We start from the raw sequence: 26960 nt of genomic DNA on the forward strand, positions 1-26960 counted from the left end.
GATAGAGACAGGCAGAGAGGTAGCAGCAGATGGATTGCTGCACAGCCCGCAACATACTTACCGAGGACAGACTGTATGTGTGACAGCGCGTGTGTGCATGTACGCTGTCACAGAGGAGCACGGTTGTGAATGAGTATTTCATGTTGTGTGGAAGTGGATGCAAGGAGCAGTAATTCTCTTGAAGGGGTGGGGGGAACGAGGGATACAGACAAGTGAAGAGTCAACACTTTCGCTCTTCACACTCGGACTACTTTCAGGGCAGGTGCAACACCAACAAACCACTTTAGTAAGCCAATCACCAATGAACGTGACAGAAGAGTCTCCGTAAATGCTACAGACTGAGGTGGGACATATTCTGTGTTTGCTTGTGTTTTTTAAACATTTTTCTTTGTTTTTTTCGCCTGAGCGGAGGACAGTGTCTTTACCAAAGGTAGAGTAGTCTGGATAGCTTTGGGAGTGCAGACAGAGGGATCCTCTATGGTGAAAATGAGTCTGGAGCCTGTGCAGGTGATGAGCGGACAGGTCGCCGAGCTCAAAGTTGCCCCTTCGTCCAACGGCGACAGCGCAGGATCATGGGAGGGGAAAAGAGAGTTTGACAAAGACCACCTGGGCCTCACTGCCAAGCCAAAGCCAGTAAGTCTCACTCTCCACCCAGAACTGCATGTGTCCCACTTTTATTATGTAATCTTTCCAGATCACAAGAGCGCGAAGGCCTTGCCGGTTGAGACAATCACATGGAACCAAACAACCCTCTGTACTCCTCTTCCTTCTCTCCACCCTGTTGCTGCCCCCCCACGCCCAGCTTATTCTCTCGAGTCAGCTGTTGACATTGCCCACGTGCGGTTTTAAGCACACCTTATAAAAAGGGGGGGACTGGGAATCAGGAGCGACAGGAAAACTGTGAGTCTGGCTGTGTTTTGGGGTCCACAGACTATGAGTTCAGAGTCTATTTCATCCTTTGCCTCGGTCATGAATGAATTGAAGAAAAAACTAATATCTTCTGTGTCTGCCAGAGTTTAGCAGCTGGGCAGGCAAGCTGATAATGATGATCACTCACTGGACGTGGGTGCACAGGCTCATTTACACAAGATTTAATGACAGCAATACACACGATGCCTTGTAATGTTGTATTTCCAAATAAATCTAAGGTCACAGTTGACCTGTCTAACATTAGGGTTGCAGTTGCCACATGCTACATAGGCACATTTCCATTTGGGAATTCCTAACAGACAAAGATTTTATGAACCGCACCTTTCACCCAAATCATAGATGGGCTGATGATGACCTGGTAGATGTCAAGAGGATGTTTTATATAATAGATTTAAACAAATGTACTGTAGTGAAATCACACAGAAAGCCAGCAGTCACATGCTTTAATCTCTTAATGAACAATTCGAATATATTACAAAGTTTGCTTGACCAGACTGCAGCTATACTTGATCGCTAGGTCCACAGCCTGGACTTATATTAAACTGTCGAGATGAAAACTCCAGTTTGTAAATGTTTAGCTTGGATCTCAGCTTACAATTAAAAGGGATCAGATCACACTCCCTGGCAAAGGTTTTGATTCTGTTTATAGCGTTGCAGGATATTGAACAGAACATACTGTACCATTTCCAGGGAATCACGGACCAGGCTGCTAAACTAATCCGAGTGACTCTGAGAGGGCATAACTGTAATGTAACTAACAAAGCATTTAGTAAGCTCGTACGATTAGAAGAATAAGGGCAAGAAGAAAAACATTAAAGACTGAGTTATGTATTCACAGGAAATGCAAGCTAACGTGAAAGGACTCAGCTAAAAGTGTCTAAAAGCCGAGTAATCTGTGCTGCTCGAAGATTAACGCGGCCACATCGGTGTATTTTCGGACTGTAAACATGCATCCCCATGTGTCCCAATGATAGCGCTTAGCTATCTGTCTAAATATTACCGCATCGTATTACCGTGTAATGCATTCATCTGAAAGAGCACATACCTACATAACAGCATTAGAGAAAACTGTATGTGATTATTTATCATAGGAACTGCACCGAATAGATTACACTGAGTTTATTTCAATGAATGAACTTTCTAATTGAACAAAAGAAATCACCATCTGGTTATGATCTCGTTTTCCATCAGGTGGTGTGATAAGTAATCAAACACAGTGAAATGAACTTTAAGCAGAACATATATAGGAGGACAAATAAAGGGTCATATTTGGAAGGTGTTACTTCTTTTTAGTCGTGCACTTTTAGCCATGTTACCGTGTCATATTAAATAATTCTTTAAATAATTTAAATGGTCTGACAAGTGTAACCAAATAGCACTGATAGACCTTTTCATTATATCTATGCTGAAACAGAACACGTCCAAAGGCAGGTAATGAGGGTTTTTTTTTTCAACCCTAATCCATTTGAAAACAGTTTAAATGTGGTGAACAGGTTTTATCTTAACTTGTTGTCATTATTTAAAACACAGGAAGGTCTAAAGCAATGCTGCAAACAATTTTTAAATCCTCCAGTATTGTATGAACACAAAGATGTATCACTGTGCAAGTAAATATCACACAGTTTCTACACTTTTTATACCTTTAGTTTTTCTATATTATAGATCATAAAGCAAGGTCAAACTCATTTTAGTTTGTGGGAAACACACAGTCCAATTTTTATCTTACTAGTTACCAGAAAAATACAGCTTAATAAACTTTTTGTTGCTGTTTCCTTTTACTGTAAAGACGTTTAAGCACATTCTGAAAATGCTCACATTAAAAAAAATCAAAATAACAAAAACAATCCAAACTAGCAAACTGACAATGAAATAGTTTTTGGCAATTATGTTCAGGTTCAACCACACATCATAGGTTTTCCACATTCAGTATAAAGAAACGCTACTGCAGTAAATCAGTCCAACTTCTTGGGCTTAACAACCACAGTTTGGTGCCATCTGTCAGCAAGGAGGCTGTAAAACTGAATAAATTAGTAGTTTGGACTTTATGCTAAGGATGTAATCCATTCCTACGGATTTGCAACATGCACAAAATAGTATAAAATTCCCTCCTTTGTAATGTTTGCTCTGTGCAAAGCTATTAATGGAGATAAATTGGACATTTTGGTTGGTCAGATCTTGTCCCAGAGATGTTTGACACCCTGCATCAGCGTAACTTTGTGCTCACATTCATCTCTGTCTAAATAAATAAATAAATACATCTGGGTAAATTCGCAGATGAGTAAACATGCAACTATTTTGCTGGTAATAACTGAAATGAGTAAAGAAAATCAGCAGCCTATTTATGCAAGATAATTCATAATTTTATTTGGGGGGGGGGGGGGGGGGGTTATGTTGGTTGGGTCTGGAAATTACGCCCCTGCCCCTATGTTAAAAGACTAAAATTAGGCTTGTGGTGAGAGGTTGTGTGAGGTTAATGATGTAAAATGACTCACAACTTACAAAAAATGCAAAGTGACGACACATAAAAGACGTCTGTGTTATTTATACCCTACTCAGTGATGCCAGGCTGGTCTGTGTCACTGTCTCCCGTGACTTCCTGTAAGCCTCTTTTACACGTTTATCTTAGACAAGATCAAAATAAATCATAAATGAGTAATTATACTGTCAAACCTTCAACTATCATACCCAAAGTGTGGCATAAAAAATGCACAAACACTAACCAAATACCGTGCACGTTATTTCATGATGCATAATTTTCAGTTGGGTGATAATACTGGCCTGATTCTTAGACCAAACCTCATAAACCCTGTGTTAGCATTGCTGTTTCTGGCAGTGTCCGGTCACTCTGCCATGTTACCATATCTGCCGGTGCTGGAACAGACTGCATCATCACTGGCCTTTACCTTATCTATAAATATCTGCACCCCCCCGATCGCCTCACCCTGCCAGTCTCTGCTCACACTCTCACTGCTTTTATTTTCCCACCGCTTCCCCCTCTCACCCTCTTTCACCTTTTTTCTCTCCCCACCCCTGCTCCCCGTGGGTAGAAGGGATGTCTCTCAGGCTGTAATATGTAAATAACACATGACTCATGGATACCAGTCGGGGTATCCATGATCTGGGAAGCTCTAACGGGATTAAAATATAAAGGGGGAAGCTGAGCACCACTTCAGAATCACACTGAGGATTTTCCTTTTTTTCCTTCTTTTTTTTTTTTTTATCACCATCAACTTTATTTATACAGTTGCCTCTGCCATCACAGACATCAGTGGGTTGGAAGTGATTATAGTTACTCTGAGTCCCCAGTGCAGAGGAGCCATATGACTGGGTTTGGAGGCCCGCTCAGAGAGGCCAGGCAGTTAACACTACTGGTATCAAATCACAGCAAAGCACCGGAGTCTTGCTCTGGGATCACTCTCAGACTGTGTGACACGTTATTCATAGAGTAGACTGTGTACCAAAAGTCTGGTACACCTGCAAAACTGTCTGAGATTTTGTGCACGTTGATCACATTTCTCGTTTGTCTCCATAGCTTTTAGAAATATGTAGAATTATGCGTCAGGCATAGCAGGACATTATTTAAAGGAAATATTGTGATGCTGAAAAAAAGCTTTGTGATGAATAAAAACTGTCATTCTGCTAAGGTGACAGGGAGACGAGCCCGGAAGGTGGAGGGAGGCGTGTTCTTCGTAAGTATGTCCCAGTTGAAAGTTGGTGTCCAGTCAGTGCCACACCTTTCACCCTGTTTGAACCTCCTGTGATGGCTGTTGATGTGCTTGCATGATCACGGATACTCCCACTCTACTAACCAACGGGCTGACCTAACGCATCATCACGTGTGCTGTCATGTCGATCCATTCTTCACGTCCGTATTGGCTGCCGAAGGAATATACAGTCTCATACTCACCCTTCACTACACTGAATGTTTTGGTGACTTTGAAAAAATAATAGCAGTTTTTAGATGACATCCTCTCCTGCAGGCTCTGAAGCAACTCTCATGGCGCATATGAAGCTTTTTCTTTGTTTTAGCAAGTCACAAACCTACTGACATTTGTAACTACGCCAGTAACTAAACATCCAGCCTTTTTCAACAGTATCATGTGTGGCTCACTATTAGGAACTGGATTTGTTTGAAAAAAAGAAGTAATGATCTAATATTGTAGTTTGTTAAATATTTATTCTTTGTGGCCTTTAATTAACACCATCTCCCAGTGGGCATTCGTGTTACATCAGAGGTACTGATGGGAAAGATTCTCGTGTTTACAGCTTCTCGAGATGACAACAACTTGAGCTGGCAACTGCTAATCTGATTGTGCTACATCCAACGCTAACCAACAAAACAAAGAGACATGTACATTATAAAAAAAAGATATATTATAGGCAATACTATTTAAGGAGTAAAATTACAGTCTATAATTTGGCCAAAGATGTGATTTTCTTTTGCAGCATTACCTCTGCAAACTGCTACCGTAGATTTTTAAATCCAACAATATGCAGTTGATGTGCAGACTTTCAGCTTTGATTCAAGGAGTTTAACAAAATCTATGTAAGAATAGAAAATATTTCTATACATAGTCCCTCACCCTCACTTTCAGAGGCTGAAAACCCCTAGATAATTGACTGACAAGCAGTTTTGTGGCCATCTTTCCCTTGTTTTATACACACACACACACACACACACACACACACGCACGCACGCACGCACGCACGCACGCACACACATATGATAAATAAAGAAGTGTTAAATTTGCATTTTATAGCTTTACAATGTAATTTTAAATAAAAGGTCAAAGTGAGGGACCCCATTATTAGGCTGAAAAAACAAAGTTTAGAGTCAAGAAACACTTTCATGAATGGAAATACAAAGGGTTTACACTAAGGTGCAAAACATTGGTTACACATTAAGACGAAGGCCAGGTTAGACTTTGCCAGAGAGATGGAGCTATCGAAGGTGTATTCAGGCCTGGCAGAGCATCTCAGTGGAAGAAACACAGCATTTGGTGATGTCCATGGGTTCCACACTTCAGATAGAGTGCAAAAGATTTTCATTGAAGGATTATTTAATGCAAACCTCTTGTTAAACCCCTTGGATTCAAGCTGAAAGCTGCACTTTTGAAGTGCAGACTATGCAGGATTGATCTATTACACGCGGACAGTTCTGCTTCATTTCCAGCTTCATTTTTATATTCTTGGACTCTACTAGAGTAGTGTTGCATGATTCACAGTTCAAAAGAATCTTTATTTAGCCCCTCAGTCTATTTAGTGTGTGTAACATGCCATTTCAGCTCCTCTCCCTCACTGTGAGCCAACTTTCTTCTTAATGACTAGTTTTTTAAGACATTTGCCAAATTGATGCAGACCTTCTGCTTCCTAACGATACATTTCACTCTGACTAAAACATGAAGCAGATTTTTTTTTAAACTTTTCTTCTCTTATTAAGTCAGCAAGAATAACACTCCACATTTTGTCTATTTTTATGCAGTTGCACTCTTGCTCTTCCTTTTTTACTTAGTTTTGCTAAGACAGGCTGTAATTGTCAGAACTCGTGAACTCGTATGCCTGTGTTTGTATACGCTGCCGTAGGTAAATCCTTCAAGATGGCGTCAGGTTTAGAGTCGTGTAATTCATCTGTTATCACATTCATTGTGCTTCGCAGTCAGTGTTGATGTTTCATATAGTGAAACATATGTGGATCAGAAATGCATTACGACTAATAACAAAAAGAAGAAAACAATGATATTTTTCTATGATATGCATGCACGGAAAACATGTTTTTCAGTTCAGTGGACACAGAAATATAGAAACTGTCAAAATTAAATAGTGTTTCATCAAATCTATCCTTTAATCTGACTCCCATGTGGGATTAAGCCTAGCCAGGTGACGTGTGTGTTAACAGGTAAGTAGGCAACAGGTCAGCAAGCAGCAGGGTTGTGATGGAAAAGAGGCTAAATGCAGGAACAATGGCACGGCGCACATGTCGGCTTGTGGCCTATTTACAAGTACACAAGCGTCAAGGCTGAGATGAGAACAGGCAAACATCTCAATACACAGAATCCAACCCCTCACTCATCCATGTGGAAACATACTGACTCACAAGCACAATTTTAGACGCACTGAAAACAGCTGAAGATCACAGCACTGTATAAACAACAGTAAATATACAGTAAAATAATTAGCATCGGATTCAATCAATACTGCATCAGAACAGTAAATTTTAAAAAAAAAACCCATAAGCAACACTCCATTTACCCAGTGTCACATGACACACTTTCACACTTTCACATGCACATTAGTGTTCTCTGCATTGGCTGAAACACTTTGCCCCTTCACCCCACTCTTCCCACTACACAGGCACGAGTTCCTCTGCCCACTGTGGGCAATTATTGCCAGTTAACCCAGGAGGAATGCAGCTCCCCCCCGTCAACCCCTAAACACACAGGCCTGAGTGTAAACACACACATTGGGCAACATGAACACAATATGACACCACTGCGCCATCTAGCAGTTCATCTGAGACCATGGAAACAAAACACACATGTACAGACAAAGCTCCAAAGAGCTCTACATACACTGACTCGTTAAAATGGACCTCTCTGTTATTTAGTGAAATATAAAATTGTTGTTTTTCCTTTTTTAAATGTATAGAATCTGAAAAGCATGAGGAAACAGGACGGGAGTGTTGACATTGTATTCTGAAGGTTTGACATTTTTGCCATTCATATAAAACAGTATGATTCCACACAAATTAAATTCTTATGACCATGTGCAAAGAACTTGGAGTCTTGTTACCTTTGAAGAGGTTTCTTTGAGGACAGGAACTAGGTCTGGGACTTTGGTAAATCAAGGTGCTGATAAAACAACAATAAATGTAGTGACTCTGCTCTCAGTTTGCGTTTAAATGGGCTCGAGCTGGCTGTTATGTGCAAACTGTTTGTGATAATATGGTGATTAACTGTGATAAGCTGGCAAAAAATTAGGAATCTATTGCCATCCACATACAAGAAATTCACATTAAACTGAAATTCACACTGACTAGTTAAATTCACAGACCAGCCAGAAGCTCATACAACAGAATTTCAGGAATCTCTCCACAAGTAGTCACACAGTTGCTGCATGATAGAGATACTGATAGGAACTGTTATTAAATAGGACTATGATTGGAATACAACAGCTTGGAAACCAGTTAAGTTGTTGAGTCGAGCTCCCTGTTGCAAGGAGACACATTGCAAATGACTTGTGTTGATCAGTGCAGACTGGCTCAGACTGCTGCCTACATTTAAAAAGCAGCAATGATCTGCAAGCCTCCAAATTCTGAATGCCATTGGTCTATTTTCTCCTAGTCATATGAAGGTTTTTACTCTACTGCGGCTCAAACATTACCCTCCAGTTGGTGACTTCCAATAAAAATAAAAAGTAAAAGCAGTAATACTTGGCTAGTTGCGAGGGGACTCGTAGTCCCTGTGAAACTGATGACTGAAGCCCCACTCACACAGGCTTAGACACTCGTCAGGGGTCAGGTTACATCCTAGTAACTATAGGTTGCTAGGGAGAAATGTGGTTTCCCTGACCGCTTGCCAAGTGGATTTGTATTTAAGAACAGTACTAGAACGTACTTTTTAGTTCAAAAGCAAATTAAATTGGTGCGTTTGTGCATTTTCCCTCAACTTCTACTAAGACGCTGTTTGACTGTCTTTTTTGCACTGCATGTAAAGCCTGTTTATCCACGGAGCTCATGAGCAGGGAAATTTTCTTGTTAGACTTTTTCACGTGTTTGAGGCTAAAAAACACTTTAGGATTTATGATTTAGACCTTTGTCACCATGGTTACATTAACATATGTCACTCAGAGTCACAGAAATATGGAAAAATAACAAACAACAAACAGTAGAAACAAATATTGGTCTTTGGTTTGGTCATAATTAATGTTGTAAGGGGTTTTTTGGAGCGCGGGGGGGGGGGGGGGGGGATTTTGAATTTTTTATATATTTACGAAATTAAATGCCTAAAAATCCATTTGGAGCTTGATTATTTGGCCCTACAAAGGTTCTCAAGGACAGGCTTGCGTTGTGTTGACAGTGCAGGGACAAATTGTGTTTCTTTTAATTCTAGAGGGTAAACACAGGATGGAACTTGTAAGATGAAAATTCAGGAGGTCTGTGTTTACCACTTCTCCTTAATATTGTTTTGTGTCCCATGGTAAATATATCTTTTATATTTTTATTATTTTGTGTTTTGTATTTTTCTCTTGCTTCTGCACAATTCTAAATCTGATCTTTGCAATATTTTCATAATTACTACAGCCACATGAGGCTGAGGTGATATTGAAAGCTAACAACAAGCTGTAATCACAGACTGTATATGAGAGATGGACATATTCTCTGTGTATGAAAAGAGAAGGGAATTTCAAACCTACACGCTTTCTAAAGCTCCAGCCACACAGGAAGTAATTCGCTCATCAGGCTTCGCATTAAAGCTGTTTGGTCATTGGTGGACATACCAGGCTCTGGTAGCCTCTAGTTAACCCTAATGCATTAACTGCAATGTCATATGTGAATCACCTGTATCCTGTGTTCTCATTGGTACACATTTCAGTCGCTTGGCTCGAAGCTGAGATTTTCAAAGTTTCACATGTGACCTGCCCACTTATTTAGAAGACAGTCCCTTGAAGTTGTGTAACAGCTACTACAGTAGGTATGCACTCTATTGGATTTCTCAGATTTGCACTTCTTGCTCAAGATGGTGACAGCCAAAGTCTGAGGTTTTAATACGAGAGATTATACACATCCACTTTTATATATACTCAGTGCTCTTAAGCCCAATTTCTTGCTTTTTTATATCTGTATGTTAAACTGTTTTCTATAAATGTTGAAATTATTAGTTTAAATGGTAAATGGTAAATGGCCTGTATTTATATAGCGCTTTACTAGTCCCTAAGGACCCCAAAGCGCTTTACATATCCAGTCATCCACCCATTCACACACACATTCACACACTGGTGATGGCAAGCTACATTGGCAAGTTTAACTTCATATGTGCATATTGTTATTAGTAACTCTTAATTTAGAATTGCTTTTATGAGTGCACCATGTTTAGTTTAACTGCAGTTTGTACTTTTTCTATTATAAAGGGATTTTGCCAACTAGATACTCTATTCTATGAAATTACATTATAATATCAAACAGCTTTAAAATTCACCCAAGATAGCACATTCTTTCATCTATATTCTTAACCTTCCTGCCTTCTTGGGACCTTTTTGTGCCACTGCTATGTGTTAAATGGCTGCCATTTCCACCGTGTTCAGTGGAATATAACCAAACTTGCCACAGGATAGTTTTTACCTGTCAATGTTAATATTCCAGTGTGAATTCCTTAAATCAGCCTAAAATGGCTGAGCAGCAGAAATCCCCACACCCATCACCCTGGGGACCATTTTCTGCCCATTGACTTCCATTATAAACGCTATTTTTCAACCCCAAATTATCATCATATGATTTTATTTTTTCTTCTTTTCTTGGATGTCAATGAAGACTCAGGGCCTTGAAGTTTTAATTTTTAAATTGCAAAAAAAATGCAAAAAAAATAATGGCAGGTCAAAATGTATGTTGGTGCCAATCTTTGGTCCATCTAAAGGCCTACTTATAATGACAATCACATATTACTTCAACTGGTTTTTTGTGGAAATATTTAGTTTCGTTTTTTGGTTTTTGGGGCTTATAACACAGGGCGCTCATGTAATAACACTGGGATTTGAAGGGTTAAAACAACGAAAATATAATTAAAACTTTACATGAATATTTCAGGGAGAAGTAGTTTTACAAGGTTGGCTAATTTAAAGTGGAATAAAATATGGATATATGGTCTTTTTATGGCGTGGCTGAGAATGGTCCCTAGGGTGATGGGTGTGAGTTTTTTAAAGGATGGCAGGAGGGTTAAAAAACATAAAGAGACAGTTCCATAAACTCAAACAGTCACAATGTGATTGAAGTGAAGACTTCCAGCTCTAATTCAATAGTCATGAAATTGTCTGATTACTTTTCAGCCTCTGAAAATGGTTTTAATTCATAAACAGTTAATGCTGTACCTGTAAACAATTTTTGTGAGACTACATAGTTGAGTTTCTGAATATACATAGCCTTCATTCTCTATCACTCGAAATGACTCCTGTAATGTAATGGCATTCAAAGAAGTTAACATCGATAGCATTTAACACACTGATGTGAAGATAACAATAATAGACCAAAACAGCACGCACTCTTTAAATAACGGGCACGCATTCCTCTCTGTGTTTCCCATTAACCTTATCATTACTGTTCAGTGGTGTTCTCTTTTTTTGTTCATCTTTATCTTTCCATTGTCCACCTTGACTTTGGTTTTCTGCAGCCGAAGCCAGAGAACGCAGTGACCGTAGCTGTTTCCTCTCGGGTCCTGTTCCGGACTGAGCGGGAGCAAAAGGTGTTTGAGCAGCAAGGTGTGGAGGAATATCTGAGATACCAAATTGAACATGAGAACGAACCCTTTGCTCCTGGGCCTGCTTTCCCCTTTGTCAAGGTTAAAGTCACACAAGCACACACAGATGTTATTTTTTAATTCTTAAATTCTTTTTTGGTCTTGATTTTTCTCAGCTGACTGTTTCTCTGTCTTGACAGGCTCTGGAGGCGGTTAACGCTCGTCTGCGAGAGCTGTACCCCCAAAGTGAAGAACTGTTTGACATCGTTTTAGTAACATATAACCATGCCCACGTTGGAATCCGGCTCATCAACACCATCAACCACCACAGTAAGCCTAAAAACTGTCAGTGTACGCCACTGAAAATGAATTACTCGCCCTACGTGGCACTATTGAAAGATGCTATGCAGCAGACAGAGTTCTCAGTTTAAATAGCTTCCTGTCATGGGATAACAGTCCATTGATAGGTCAATTATATATCTGAAATTTCAAGCACCCACACAGACACTATCAGTTTGACAAGCTTATTATCACACTCTCCATGTTGCCAATCTGAACTATGCCCACCGCCCCCCACATCATGTCTTTGAAATCAGAGTCTTTAAAGACCTCATTTGGTTTATAATCAGGAGAAAAAATATAATGTGCTCAGATCTGCTGTATGCAGTAAGTAGCTATCAGCCATTTTTCTTTATGTCCATGACAGTGCTGACACAGGAATTGGAATCACCTCTCTTCATATCATAGGTAATAACTGCAATCCTTGAATTTTGGACCAAAACTGACTTTTGTTTCCGCGCAAACTCCATGTTTGTGTGACTCATTAGCAATAACAGTAACACGTTCCAAAGCAACATGTTACTGTTATCACATAAAATTTTTCAGTAACAGAGTAATATAACACATTACTGCACCAATCAGAATCTGTAATTACAGTCACAGTAATGCCTTGACTTTTTCAGTTATCTGCAGAAAAGAAAAAAAAAGGTCAAACAACAGGCCATTTTTCTTCGTTTTCAGTTTGCATGAGGAAGGAGGAAAATAATGGGAACTGTGTCCACATCAGAAACAAGTACATTATGCTGCTAACACAACTTCGGCTCTTTGCAAACATCTGCACACTAACAATGCTAACGAAAGCTAGCAAATCCCCAGATTGATGCTAAGGCTGAAAGGACACTTTACCATTACTTTGCTTTTAGCATTGCTTTCTGACAAGTAGTTAAAGAACATTTTTCTTAAGAACAGTAACATTTAATGTTCATCTGCTAACCCACCAGCTTGTCCCAGTTGTACAGAGATTGCAACTCTATTTTTACTCTGCTGTTACCGAGGCCTAAGACTGAGTTATAATTAGGAAAGAAGGAGTGAGGATGTTGGAGTATTTTGACATTTACCTTCAAAGCTGCATCACGTTTTGAAGACCTCAAGTGGGCATGACAGAAAGGTTGTAGGGGATTACATTCTGACATTTGAGGGCCTCGAGGGGATTGTGTGTCAAGGAATCTGGATAATGTACAACCATGTGTCCTTAAAATTTCTTAATCAGTTAGATAAGCAAGGGCATTTATACAGGGTGGCAGTAGCTCAGGAGGTAGAGCATCATCTACTGATCGGAAGGCTGGTGGTTCAATCCCTGGCTCCCCCTAGTCTGCATGCCAGATATCATTGGGCAAGATCATATTCATACTCCATTGCATCGGAGTGTGAATGGTAGTTGCTGTCTCTGTCTTTTCTCAGCAGTGCGCACACATGGAGCAACGTTTACCTAAAAGCACAGAAGACAGTGCATGTGTGTTTTATAGAGTACTTTGAGAAAGTAAAAAGGTGTGGATGGTAGAAGCAAATGTTAGAGCATGATCAGGGTTAACAACATTCCTGGGAGGTGAAGTTATTATCAATGATGAGAGGTACGCTGGAAGATGTTTTTTAGAAAAGAAAAATAATAAATAAATAGCATTTGATGTGTGTCAGTTAGAATCTTTAGTTCAACCAAGGGACAAAAAGAAAAAGAAAAAATACTGACGTGACAAAAAGCTAAATAATTATACTTAGTTTTCCTCCAAAATATAAGTTTAGGGCTGCTGCTGATCAATCACAACTTTACTAAGTGAAGCAGGTAATCCCTGTATAACTTAAAAAAATAGTCTATAAATGCATCTGCTTTTTTCTGGGGTTTTTTCTCAATTTAATGCTTCCAATAAGTGCACGCTTTCCCACTAACGTCCAAACCCAGCACCCAAAAGCATCCATACATCATCCAGAATCTGACGCAGGCTCAGCTGAGAGACAAACAGTGGAGTGTATGAACAGCTGACTGACAGGATCCTTCCCAGGGAAACTCTCAGACCCCGTGATGACATCCCTCTCACAGACCACTTCCTGTTCAGTTGCTCTAATGTTTTCAGATCCTCGGGGCTTCATGACGGGAGTGGGTTCAAGCTTATTTCCCTTTGGGATGTAAGAATAATCCAAGAGGCCCGAAACAAAAACAAGTCTGAGCGAAGCCACCAAAGCAACACTCGGCCTTCCAGATGCCGCCATGTTAGATCCTCTCTGGTGGCTCTATGTGAGGCATTCAAACAGTCGCTTGACCTCTGAGCGTTCCTGCACACTTAAAGGAAACATGGCTTCTCTGATAACATTGATAAGTGTTTCATGAGCATCTTTCCTGCAGTGGGTCTCTCTGAGTAGCAAAGCCGTGTTAAAAAGATTGAGGATCATTTATTCTAGCTTGAAACTGGATGTGCGAACTGGATGTGTTTATTTTTGATTATCAGCGCACCCAAACTGTTTTTCGAGGCAGAATCAAGTATTAAATTCCTGCACTATACACCTATGAATAATGGACGTGTGCAGGCATACACCTGACTTCTATAGGGGCAGAATTCTACCTTAGCTTGTAGCTTGTTCTGGGTGCTCTGCAGTGTCTTTTCAGTCATGTTGATTTCCTGTTTTATTACCATGTTTCAGATGTTTTGAACAAGCAAATAAATCATGCAAAGAAGCTAGATGAAAACATTTTTCTTAATAGACAGGGGAAAAAGATACAAGAACGTCAATGGCAAGCATATTTTCCCTCGAGTGACTCCCACGCTCCTGCACCAGTCTGAAACACAGGATGAGGTGCGGTACAGCGTAGGGGAAGGGGAGGGGGTCAAACTCACCAGGGTCTGACTACAAAGCTAAATAAACCATTAAGAAAATCTTCAGAGGACAGTTGGTTCTTTGAGTAACTGAGAGGAGATTACTCAGGGGGCTTAAAGCAACACAGTTCCTCTGTTCCTTCTGGAGTCCAGCTCGTTTTGCCTAGAGCCTGATTATGAGTCACACTACATTTATCTGCCTTTGTTTCTTTCATGTGTCTTTAAAAGTGAACTTCACATTTTGAACTGATTACCAGAACAGCAACAGGCAAGGTTTATACATACAAATGTAGCCACCAAACTGCACAAAAATATCGAACTTTGCTTGTTTCAGCCTGAAGAATATTCGCTTTGTCCGCCTGCTTGTCCGTATGTTCTGTATTCAGCACAGAGCTGCACCTGCCTGGTTTGCCTCAGCATTTACTCCTATATTAATATTACATTATTATAGTCGACAGTGGGCTCTGCAAATTATTCGCAGTGGGGTATATATTTTCCCACATATTTTCCCAGTTCTTTGGAATGACGTGGGATAAACTTACTGAGCCTATAATACATTGAGGCAAAACTTGATCAAAGTTTTTTTTTATATCCAGCTAAAAAACAAACAAACAAACAGACATTTCTTATCAGCTTGGACTCATGAAAAAATGGAAAACTCAAGAAAGAGCATCTATTTGCTCATGTACATGGACGTCAGTTGTTTTGTGTTTTTGTAAGGTCTCAGTTCCACAGGCCCGGAGATGGATCGGTGATATCCTTTAACCTCAGGTTGGCAGATGGTTGCTGATGGTTGCTGGCAGTCTCCAAGCAAAATTTATTTAAAAAGAAAGGTTTACAAGCAAACCAGAAAGGGAGAATGTTCTTGCTTTGCACTTTTCACAGTTTAACGACTGCTTGGAGAGTAGTTTGAGAGTGTTGCATCAGTCTACTAGCATCTATAACAAATCCAAAAATGTTTTTGATCTGCCACCTGTTTTGTGCCCAATTTTCACCTGAGAGCGAGGAACCTCCAGCAACCACTTGCCAACCTATTGGGGGATACATGTTTTTACCTAGAAAATAGAAGTTGCCCAGGTGTTATCAACTGATCTGTAGGTCTGTGTGACTGAGGCCTTAGACCAGGGATGGCAAACTCATTTAGCATCGTGGGCCATGTAGATAGTCAAAAAACACCAATAGAAATTTTTGTAGAGAAAAAACCCAGAGACTTTTCTGTCATCAAATTGTTTAATTGATACCTAATTACTTTGCTGTATGAATATCCAAGAGGGAGGTCTTTATCAGTAAGAAAAGGTAAAAAACTTGTGAAAATACAATTAAAAGTCCAAGTCTTCATAGGACGTTTCTGGCACCCGGACCTGGTGATGGACACAGCTGCCTTAGACTTAGCACAGCTTTAACCTCCTAGGACCTGGCGTCCATATATGTGGACATCACATTTTGGGTTGTCTAGACCAGATTACTAAATTTTGCTCTACTTGGGCCTGATATGCACTTACGGGGACATTATAATGCCATTGTTCTATCAAAATTTAAAACGAATGTCCTCAAATGTGGATATCAAGCCCTTGTAGAGTAAAATCAGGTAAAAACATCATTCTTTGTTTTTACATTCATGAGGTCCCAATCAGCCCAAACAGCAAAGAGAAATTAAAAATGCTTGCTACGAAAGAGTTCGGGTCTTCCCTGCTGCAGCATGTACCGAGAACATTTTAAGCCATCTTTTGTTATTTTTGGAGCGGTTACAACATATAAGCATTTAGATTATACCCTGCTTGGAAAAAAAAAGTAAGGGAAACTCTCTAATCAGAGTATAACACAAACTCAGTTAATATTCAAGCTGTCCAATTACTGTATCCATATCATCTGCTTTAGAGCAAATCAAATGTGTGTTTTCACTTGCAGCTGACTTTTTACACTAAAGGTCAGTGAGTACAGCGTAGACTGGAATAACAGTTAGCTTTGCAGCGTTACAGTCTCAGAAGGTCATTAGCTGCTGCAGTTTAGGCTCTAAAATGACAATTTTACAACATATAGAAGCAAATTACATGGAGTAGAAGTTTTAATGTACTCTGATATTTTATTTGCCTCTTTTAAGTTCCCAAACGTTGTGGAAGCCCTGTGCTAAAAAAGGCCAGTGGACCTTTATTGTGGATGAAGATAAATTCATGCCTCGGCGATTGCAGCTTTAAATAATTGGAATAACCTTCACATTTCTCTTTTTATAAATCTCCCGTCCACACTAACCTCCTCCTCTTACTTCATCTCCATATATCTTAGGTGTCGCCTACCTTTTCATTCTATTATGACCTTCAACTCTAATCAAACTCAATCCATCACCAGATATTACTCTATTTTACTCCCGTGCCCTTTCTAATAGCCCCCCATCCTCTTTTCCCTCATAAATACCAGCTCATTTTACCCAAGGACACAGATATAATCCGCAGATCTGTACTCGTGGATCTAATTACCTAATATCAGTCTCTTCTCATTTTCCACATACCGACTGTCCACTGCTCGGTGGATCAGTCCACAGCAGCGAATTAAAAGGCCTCCCAAGCCAAAATGTAAACAGACACTTTCCCACCAAGTCTTTTCGCTTCCTCCTCTCATCTGCACAGCCTCCGTCTTCCCGCCCTTCTATTAACCCCCTCTCTGGACCCTCTCCATGTTTTAAGTACTTGTAAGTTTATCCTCTCACCATGTCTTTAGAACATCTTCGCTCCTTTTTGCCGTCCACGGCCCCCGAAGTGACCCTTTCGTGAACTCCCTGACAGTCAGAGCCCCAGCTTCTAGTGCAAATATAGATTATATAAGCGACTCTTTGAAGTCATGCGGTGTTTGCTGGTATGCTAACATGCAAATAGATGCATTTATCAACACTGTAATGGATCTGTAATGCTGATGATGGACTGAATGCTGACATTTAACACCAGATGATGTACTGAAATTAAAAACCTTGTTGCTATTTGTTCCTCTCATCCACAGACTTGTTCATTGAGAGGTTTTGTATGACGGGGGGGAGCAGTCCTATTGGCTACCTGAAGGCCTGGCAAACCAACCTCTACTTGTCTGCTGATGCCAACAAGGTTAGGGAGGCGCTGACTGAAGGTAAGGCCAGTCCTGCCACAAAGCTGAAAAATACTTAGAAGTTACTAAAGTTTACAGCTTTTTCTACGTTTCACACCAGATTTTTTTTTTTGCATTATGTGACTCTTATATAATAATGATTGAAAGCTGTAGCACAGGACTTTTACAAGCTAATAAATATCTGTTTATTAGCATTTTAAAAAAAGAGTTTACACAGTGTTATTGAAGTATATCGTTACCTCGTAACTCTGTATTTTGCACAGTTCTAAACCTGCTGTCTTTCATTGACTGTATATAAAAGATGGCCATTGTGTCGTACTTTATTAGTTTTGGATTGCTCATTTTGAAGCGTTAATGCTAGCTTTTTTCCCCCGCCATTTTTTTGTGTCTCTGTTTGTGTGTGTGTGTGTGTGTGTCAGAAGTTTTGCATGAAACGGAGAACCAGCTTGACAGCTAAAGCTTGTCAGCTTGGTGAGCAAGCGGCATCCATAAATGGTGGAAGCGTTAGTAAACAGTTGACCTTTGCTCCAGGAGGGGCAAAGGGCCTAACCAACCACCTAAACATAAACCATAAAATGTACGAGTGCAACACACAAAGATGGCTGCTAACTGGTAGTAAGTGATGGATAAAGAAAAGACTAGAAAATTCTCTTGCAAATATTAAAGCACAAACGTCTTGCTGGACCACACAGCAGATCATATTGGAATTAATATTCTAAATTCCATTAAAAAGTGCAAACAGCACAAAAATTAAACTCGAATTAAAGTAAAATGAGGTCTAATAAACAGTGATTGGACCAGAGACCAATACACAGGACTATCAACATGCTTTTTTATTTTTGCATTTTAAGATGGGATTTATTGGGGATTAAATGGCTTTTGGAACGGGGCCTCTTGTAGTCCTTAGATTAACTGCAGATTTTGTCACCTCAGCATTAACCTAATTTTCCAGTCGTAGAGCGTGGGATGATTGGTTTACCAGAAAAACTAGGAACAACTAAAACAGGAATAGAAAATTGAGGAATCTCCTGAGGATGGGTTACTGAATAACCACTAATCACCAGAGAGGATTACATTAGTACAGCATTTGGTTTATGTTCATATAATTACCATCCGACTATAGTGGAAGACAAAAGAATTCAGATCTGAGAACAGTAGATGGCAGTGATCGTGCTCGTATTTGCCTCCAAATATGGGGTGCATTGCCACAATAAAAAAATATATTTATGCATGCTAGTATCCTGGTGTCCTCCTAGAGATCGGAGTAATTTAAATGGAGTAATCCAGTTATATGTTTTAGACATTTAGAAAGTCTCACAGAAGCAGTTTAGCATACAAATTAAAGGCAAACCAGTAGCATCAAGTCATACACAGCCCTCACACACTCCGTTACTTCAGCTTTATTTTGATCAGGGAAATGTGTCCGAAGGAATGCCTTCAGGAAGCTTTCGTGCCTCACATTTAATTAAATCGTCCTTCTGAGGAAGCTTGATCTTGAATTCTTTTCAAAGCACGCGTCATGTAACCGCACTAGTTGTTTTGGCCTATTTGCATGCATTTTATTTACATGTAGTTTCAGCACACTTGACCTTTTCCAAGCTGGATAACAAAAACTAGTTTTTGAAAGTCTTTCATTTTTTTCAGACACAGATAGAAATGTTTTGAAATATACAGGTTCAAGTATGATTTGAAATTCATAGCAATAAAAAACTGATTTAATCCCTAAATCATAAATCCCCAAATATATGCCATGTCATACATAGAAAAACTACAAAGCAGCCTGCACACACACACACACACACACACACACACACACACACACACACACACACACACACACACACACTGTGCTAGGAGTGTACATTGTGTAATGTGTGTGTATTTGCATAAGAAGTAGCAATGACATCTTCTGCAGTGCTGCTGTGACTTTAGTCTTTGCACTCTATTTGATGGTTTCCATGGTGCCATGGCACCGTGAGGGGTTACCAACATCCTATTTGTTGTAGCTTTGGCTAATTTGTGTCACAATTTGAAGTCACTGGTCATTTTCTGCCAAAGAAATAAGATCCATTAAAATGCAACGATGGAAAATTTGTGGGACTTGAGGTGACAACCACATCCAACGATTTAAATCCCTTCTGTGCAGCGAATTTCATGCTGCATTATTACTGCAGCCAACACAGAGGAGGTTTTTGTGACACAATCTGTGTCACTGGGTGTATAACTTGAGACAAATTTAAGGAAAATTAACTGGCTGTGTAAAGCTTCAAGTGGCTATGGTTTAAGTTCTGTCGCACAGTAAACCTGCTCTGGAGCACGTAAGAAATCCACAAGTGCAAAATGAGTGCCTACTGACTAGGGATGGGTACCGGTGTCCGGTGCCATGATGGCACCGGTTCTGACATAAACGGTAGTAACCAGACCGAAAAGCAGCGCACATTTCGGTGCTTTATTTCGGTGCTTTTTTTCCCTGAGCTGTGATACACTTTAGATTCTAGCCAATCATTTTACGTTTCCGAGGATAGTAGGCGGGGCCAGGTACGTACGTTCTGTTAGAGCAGAGCTACAGATTAAAAATGTCCAAGGCAAAGCGGTCAAAAGTCTGGCTTTACTTCATAGCAAAATATGCAAACTCAGCAGCCTGCAACAAGTGCTTTAAGCTGATACTGTGATACTGTCAAAGGAGGTAACACCTCAAATCCGATGAAACACCTGGCGACGCATAGCGTTTTTTTTAAAAGCCCAGAAATGCGCCGTATTTGATAGCTTGCTGCGAGACCTCACACCGAGCACATCTACTGCGGGTGGGTTGCCTGTTATGCAACATCCCCCAAAAACACGAAGAGGAGAGTCCTGGCCCCTAGCCCTGCCAGTGTAGCAGAAATGATGACGGATGATGGTGGCAGCAGCCGTTCTTCTCTGCGTGAGTAGCTAATTTACGTTGAGTAGGCTAACCACGTTATTACATTAATGCATGTAAGGTGAACTAGCAAACATCATCATAGCTACATGCGGCTGTCCTCTTGTTTGATGGCAGATACTCCCTTCACCCTGGCTAAAAAGGCTAAAATGACCAAAGAAAAAGTGGAAAACAGTTAAACATGAGAGGTTTAGGACAAAGTTTGTGTTTTTTCCATTGATTGAGCACTGCTTCCAGCCAAGAGTGATACCATATATGCCCCATAGCTGCAGAAAAGGCTAACATTGTTATATTTTTACAAAAAACAGCTGAACATGAGAGGTTTTTGGACCAATTTTGTGTTCTCCATTCTTTAAGCACTGGTTTGAGCACCGGCACCGTTTCAAAAGTACCGATTTGGCACCGGTATCGGATAAAATCTAAACGATACCCATCCCTACTACTGACCAATCAGTTTGCCAGAAAATCGCATCACCATTTCTGGAAGATAGTGAGACGTTTTTCTTTCCCGACAAGCACTGAGAGGAAATATAATAGCTCAGGAGCAACATTACTCATAGCTTGTTTTTCCCCGTTGGCCTCAAGTAGCAAATCAGTTTTATTTTTCTATCAGCCTTAACATAGAAATGTAATCCCAACACAGGACGGTCTAAGCCATGCACTTTATGACCTTATATAAAATTTGCAGATAAACCCACTTACTGGTTTGAATTCTGTTTTTATCTTTGCTCTTTGTTTGCTCTCACATAGTTTTAACCCTGCTGGGTTACAGCTGAAAGAATTCATGAATTTTATCTGAGACTTAATTATGGGCTGTCTGTAAATGGACTGCGTTTATGCACCACTTTTGCAGTCTTTCTGACCTCTTGAAGCACTTTGCACTACAGTCACATTCACATATTAATACAGCAGGTTTTCACAAGGTGTAGAGCTTTCAGCTGTATTGTGTTTAACCTCACGTTATAATTTTCGTTTTGTTTGTAAAATATCCGCTCTGCTTCCTAGGAGACCTGTGCATGCTTGTGATTGGTCATTTGTTGCAAACGTCACCCTCTTCATGTGCACACACATGCTACTTAGGGCATGCCACGTTGATGACTGGGAAGGCCACAGAACAATACAACCTAAAGGGATCAAGGGTTTCCTTTAACTGTCAACCATCTGTAGCTGTAAAGGCATCTCCAGGGACTTTCTTCATGTCATTTACAAGCTTCGTGCCAGTAATGCCGCACCTCTGTGGGAGGCAGCTCCTCAAAAACACAGAGCACATAAGCAGTGAAGCAAAGGAAGTGGTTCTGACATTTTACTTGAAAGCTCTTAATTAGCTGTAAATCCATTTGTTAATACTTCCTCTGAGTGTTAGAGCATGTTTTTAAGGACTGCGGCTATGAAGGTGACAGTTAAAACCTTCCTGATTTGTTCTGTTTCTGGCAGGAAATGAAAGAGAGCACTGAATGAAGTGAAAGATGCTTTTTTGCACCTTAGAAAATCAAAAGATTTATTTGTGAACTGAAGTGACGTTTAAAAGCTGATTTTATCTAAACAAGTGATGTCTCTGTTTACTTGATTCTCAACCACTCAATATGCAAAAACACTGTTTAGAAAAATTAAAGGAACACCTTTTTTAATCCGAGTGTAGCACCAACTAAATTAAGATGCCTTGCTGTGTCTCCCAGCACAGTCTCAAGAGCATGGGGAAGATTCCTGGAGACAGACAGTTACTTTAGGGCCCTTAACCCACCAGCAAGACTGTTATTTGCTTCTGTGTGCAAGAAGGAACTGGATGAGCACTGCCAGAGCTACAAAATGACCTCCAGCAGGACACTGGTTTGAATGTCTCTGACCAAACAATCAGAAACAGACTTTATGAGGGTGCCCTGATAGCCAGTGGATCCTGTGCTCATTGCCTGGCACCGCGGAGCCCAGTGGGCATTTGCTGTAGAATATCAGAATTAGCAGGTTTACCGCTGGCACCCTGTGCTTTTCACAGAGAGAGAACAAGTTCACCCTGAGCACATGTGACAGACATTAAAGAGTCTGGAAAAACTGTGGAAAACGTTATACTGTCTGTAACATCGTTGGTCTTTCAGTGATGGTCTGCAGAGAGATATCCATGGCAGGTATACTGGCTAGGTAATTGCAGACTGGCTGCCATTAATATTAGGATGAAACCCTTGGATCTTTGTCAGGCCCTACACTGGTACACTAGGTCCTGGGTTCCTCAAGGTGCAAATGACAATGCCTGCTCTCATGTGGTGAGAGTATGCAGGAGGTTCCTGAAAGATTAAGAAATTGATATCCTTGACTGGCCCCCAGTTTACCTCAAATTGTCCAGGAGCTCTTTGATGCTCTGATCCAGATCTTGGGGGAGATCCTCCAGGACACCATCCATCATATTATTAGCAACATCCCCCATGAGCCTGTGGGGACCATACACACTATTCAGTACCAGTTTGAGCTGCTGCAATGAAAGGAAAACGGACTAGCCATGAACTGAAACATGAAGTAAAGGAAGCAGGGCAAAATATCTGATAGGGAACGCAACTCCTGACTCCCTCTAAAGAAGAAATGCAGAGAGTGCAGTTCAGAATTAAGTGCAGGAAGTGAAGGAATTAATCATAATGTACTAATGTTAAAAACAAATGAAGTGTACAAACACAACTTCTCTTTAGCTGTAATTAGCTAAGTGATAGTTGAGCCCTTTATTGTCTTATGCATTTGTGTTCAGGCATCGCAGCAGCCACAATGTTCATGCCGGAGAAGATGACAGAGGTATCCGAGTCCCAGCTAAGAGTGGCATTTGATGGCGATGCTGTCCTCTTCTCAGATGAGTCAGAACGCATCTTCAAGGCCCATGGGCTGGACAAATTCTTCGAACATGAGAAGGAAAATGAGGACAGGCTACTGGACCATGTTGGTATTCTTTAATTGAATTTCTTTGCATTGATTTTTATTCTATTCAGTTTTATTTATAGCGCACCAAATCACAACAACAGTGACCTCAAGGTGCTTTCTATTGTAAAGACCCTACAATAACAGAGAGAAAACATCAACAACAGTTTAAACTAGCACTTTAGTGACAGAGGGAAAGAAAAACTTCCTTTTAACAAGAAGACAGGCAGGGTGTTTTGTTAATACGTTTCTCTTAACAGGATCCGTGGTGTTGGTGACAACATAAAGTACATCCTGCACCCTAACCCTCCGAGGTCATTGGTCACAACCCATAACCCTATCAGAATAGGGTTGTTTGTTTTTGTTAAATTGTTCTTTCAAGGCAATCAGAGAAGAAAGAAAAAAAATTTCAGGTGACACAACAAAAAATATTTCACATTTTCTTCCTTGAAAATTCAGTTTTGCCTTTCTTTAAAATAAGATTAGCAATTAGCTTGGAGCTTAGAAGGTTAATACCTGAGGCTAAATTTCAAAGAAAAAGAAAAGAAAAACTAACTGCAGATTACACACACAATATCCCAGACTGAGATGACTCCAAAGAGTGTAGCAATCCTTAAAAACATTATATTCTTCCTAATATTATCTTTTCCAAGCAGCCTCAATGATGAGCGTGCATATGGTTTCCACATGAAATCCATTTCAGTAACTGATTATTCTATGAATATATTATGCAAAATTAAATGAAATAATAAATTGTTTCTAAAGACTGTCAGTTGACATGTCATTCTCCTTGACAACCAGCAATTTCGGAAATTAGCAGTGCATACCTCACGCTGTGCTACATTACAATAAAATGGTGCTAGCTCAATCAGGGTTTGTATGTGTTACATACACATAAAGCTGATGCGTGACAAGTCAAAGATGAGTCAAATCTTAACATATATACAAGAAAACAGATAGCAGGTCCTCACTAGCTTTTCCTCTTTGGCAGGGTCCCCTGAAGGGCTTCCTAGAGGCACTGGGGAAGCTCCAGAAAAAGTTTTACGCTAAAGGCCAGCGTCTGGACTGCCCTATCCGCACCTACCTGGTCACAGCTCGTAGTGCAGCAAGTTCTGGGATTCGGGCTCTCAAGACACTTCGGGCCTGGGGGCTGGAGATCGATGAGGCCTTGTTCCTTGCAGGAGCACCAAAGGGCCCTATGCTTGAGAAGATAAGGCCACACATCTACTTCGATGATCAAATGTTTCACATAGAGGGAGCGGCAGAGATGGGTACCATCGCTGCACATGTTCCCTATGGCATTGCACAGAAACATAACTCCAAGCACAACACCAGCGCAGGGAAGTAGACAAAAGGTCTTTGGATGTTGGTGACCTGGTAGAGGGAGGGGATATTATCTTAGGACAAAACAAAAAGTTGTTAAAGTAAAATTCAGATGATGAACTTTTTCTATTTTTTAACTGTATGGAAGTACATGTTTGCTTGACCACAGTATCTACTGCCTCGGCTTAGTGCTACTACTTTAGGAGTCAGATAAGAAATCTGGATAAAGGTCAACAAGAGGTCTGGAACCTGAGATGACCCAATAACCAAGGTGTCCAAAAACAAGTGTTTCATTAAATCATGCTTTGGTTCTTGACTAAGTATTTCTCTTACTACTCCTTGTCTTCACAGCGAAGACAAGGAGTGAACAACTGAATTGTTTATATATATATGTAACAGTGCACTGAATGTTAATAAATGAACTGTGAGCACAATGCAGAGATATTATATTGTTAACCATTATGGTGATGTACTATAGCATGAAAGTAATAATTTAAAGTTTTGTCAAACATTTTATAGTTTGATTACACACAAATGTAAAAAGATTAGGATGCAGCTGTACAAAATGTGTTGTATATTACTGAAGCATTCAATGCCATCTGTTCTTGTGTTCCAAAATCCAAATCAAATATAGAAAGCCATTTGGTGCCTTAGGAGTGGAATTATAGTTCTCTTGGGTGAACACAGGCAGGAGGGCACAGACGGTTTGTTTTATACTTCAGTGAAATATGTTTCTGTTTTAACCCCACGTGGCACCTGACAGGATCTTAGACACTGTGATGTGTTTTTATCCAAAATACCCTCCACTCCTTTGTATTTGGAAGTATTTTAACTATAACAATATTTGAACTACTGTAATGTGGAGTGATACGAGAAACTCGTGGGAGCTTTGGCTTTGCATGATGCTTCGCAGCTCAGAGCGGTTCAAATGGTACGTAATTAGCATGCTATATTGATTGATTTCTTTTCTTTTTTTTCTTAAAGATTTGTCTTTTTTTTTAAACTTTTTTTTTGGAGAGAGAAAAGAACAATGGAAAAGAGAGATGGATGAGATATGCAACAAGTTTCCCCTGCTTGCAATCAGACAGGTCACAAGTAATGTATGTGGTATGCAACTTAACCAATAGTGACCAGACAGTGTTATAAATATATTACTGTAGCGAAGAAACCACGTTATTTACATTTCTAGTTGCAAACTATGGCTGTATGCTCTAGAAGTTGCCTTTAGTTTCAATGAATGTATAACTTACAGCCAGTTATGTTGTATGGCTTCCATGACGTTTTATGCAATCCCATAAACGACAGAAAACCAAAGTAAAACTTGGCAATTACATGTTAAAACCTAAGCTTGTTAAGGCTTTCACAGTTCATGGCATAGCTAAATGGAATTTTGATCCGTTTTAGCTGATATGTAGCATGCTAAAGTTTACCATGCTAGCATGCTAAAGTTTACTGTGCTAGCATGCTAATGTTCCCACAAATATGTGATCCTAAGGAGGTCTTAGTCTAACAAAACACTGACTTAACTGAATGAACCTGCGTTTTACCTTCATATTTAACCAGTGGAGCAAGTGTCATATTTTTACAGGTTTGCTAACCTAAGAGATTTTTGAAAGCTAGATCTTTTGCTAATATTCCAACTAGAGCACACACGTTATAGGTAAACATAAGCCGTCAATCTTGGGTTGAATTCTCTGTCTTGTATACCCAGGTGACTTTGTTTAATGGTGTAAAGTTTCACCATCATAAATCCATTTCTAAATTGTAGTTAGAGAATCTTGCTAATGTTTGATAGAAAAATATAAATGTTTCTATTATAGACAAAATCCCTGCAGTGACCTTTAGAAAATGCCAGTCTACTTCACATGACTCTACTTGTAACCAGTGTATAATTAGAGACGCATCATTACGCTCAATCAGTCTTCTGAGTACCACGGGGTTCAGAAAAGTGACAAGCAACCCGCAGGTTTAACCTCACAGGCAACACACATACAGTAATTAAACAGATGTGTCTCTTGGCAAACTAAAACAACTGCTGACTTGTGAGCAGATAAAGTTTCAGCACGACAAGCTAATCGGGGAACTCTGGGCTTCAGGGTGACATTCGGTTTCAGCTTGAACAGATTCAACAGCACTTTGATAACTGCTTTATTGAAGGATTTGCAAGATTAAGAAAATGTAAATGGACAATAAATAAAGATTACAATTGAA

The 26960-nt window shown here is 40.0% G+C and overlaps 1 protein-coding gene across 2 annotated transcripts; it reads left to right on the forward strand.

Moving 5' to 3' along the window:
- nt5c1aa (5'-nucleotidase, cytosolic IAa) lies at nt 1–26960 on the forward strand. Of its 2 annotated transcripts, XM_085262255.1 has the most exons (7): nt 1–633; nt 4575–4619; nt 11310–11477; nt 11576–11705; nt 17513–17635; nt 23263–23447; nt 24418–26960. In XM_085262255.1, the coding sequence occupies exons 1-7, from the start codon at nt 478–480 to the stop codon at nt 24772–24774; spliced, it is 1164 nt and encodes a 387-aa protein (XP_085118381.1). In that variant the 5' UTR covers nt 1–477; the 3' UTR covers nt 24775–26960. The 2 variants fall into 2 exon arrangements, with proteins under 2 accessions (XP_085118381.1, XP_085118382.1); XM_085262256.1 differs by lacking the exon at nt 4575–4619.

Source organism: Mchenga conophoros, linkage group LG22, assembly GCF_057382185.1.
Source record: "Mchenga conophoros isolate Kocher_MC1m ecotype Shallow Benthic linkage group LG22, M_conophoros_male_GT1.1, whole genome shotgun sequence".
Classification (NCBI taxonomy): domain Eukaryota; kingdom Metazoa; phylum Chordata; class Actinopteri; order Cichliformes; family Cichlidae; genus Mchenga; species Mchenga conophoros.

What these genes read in the sequence shown, in the direction of transcription:
- nt5c1aa (XM_085262255.1), top strand. Translation starts at nt 478, where the DNA reads ATGGTGAAAATGAGTCTGGAGCCTGTGCAGGTGATGAGCGGACAGGTC. An exon ending in CAACACCATCAACCACCACA is followed by an intron (nt 11,706 to 17,512) that starts GTAAGCCTAAAA and finishes TCTCATCCACAG; the next exon opens with ACTTGTTCATTGAGAGGTTT. An exon ending in TAGGGAGGCGCTGACTGAAG is followed by an intron (nt 17,636 to 23,262) that starts GTAAGGCCAGTC and finishes ATTTGTGTTCAG; the next exon opens with GCATCGCAGCAGCCACAATG.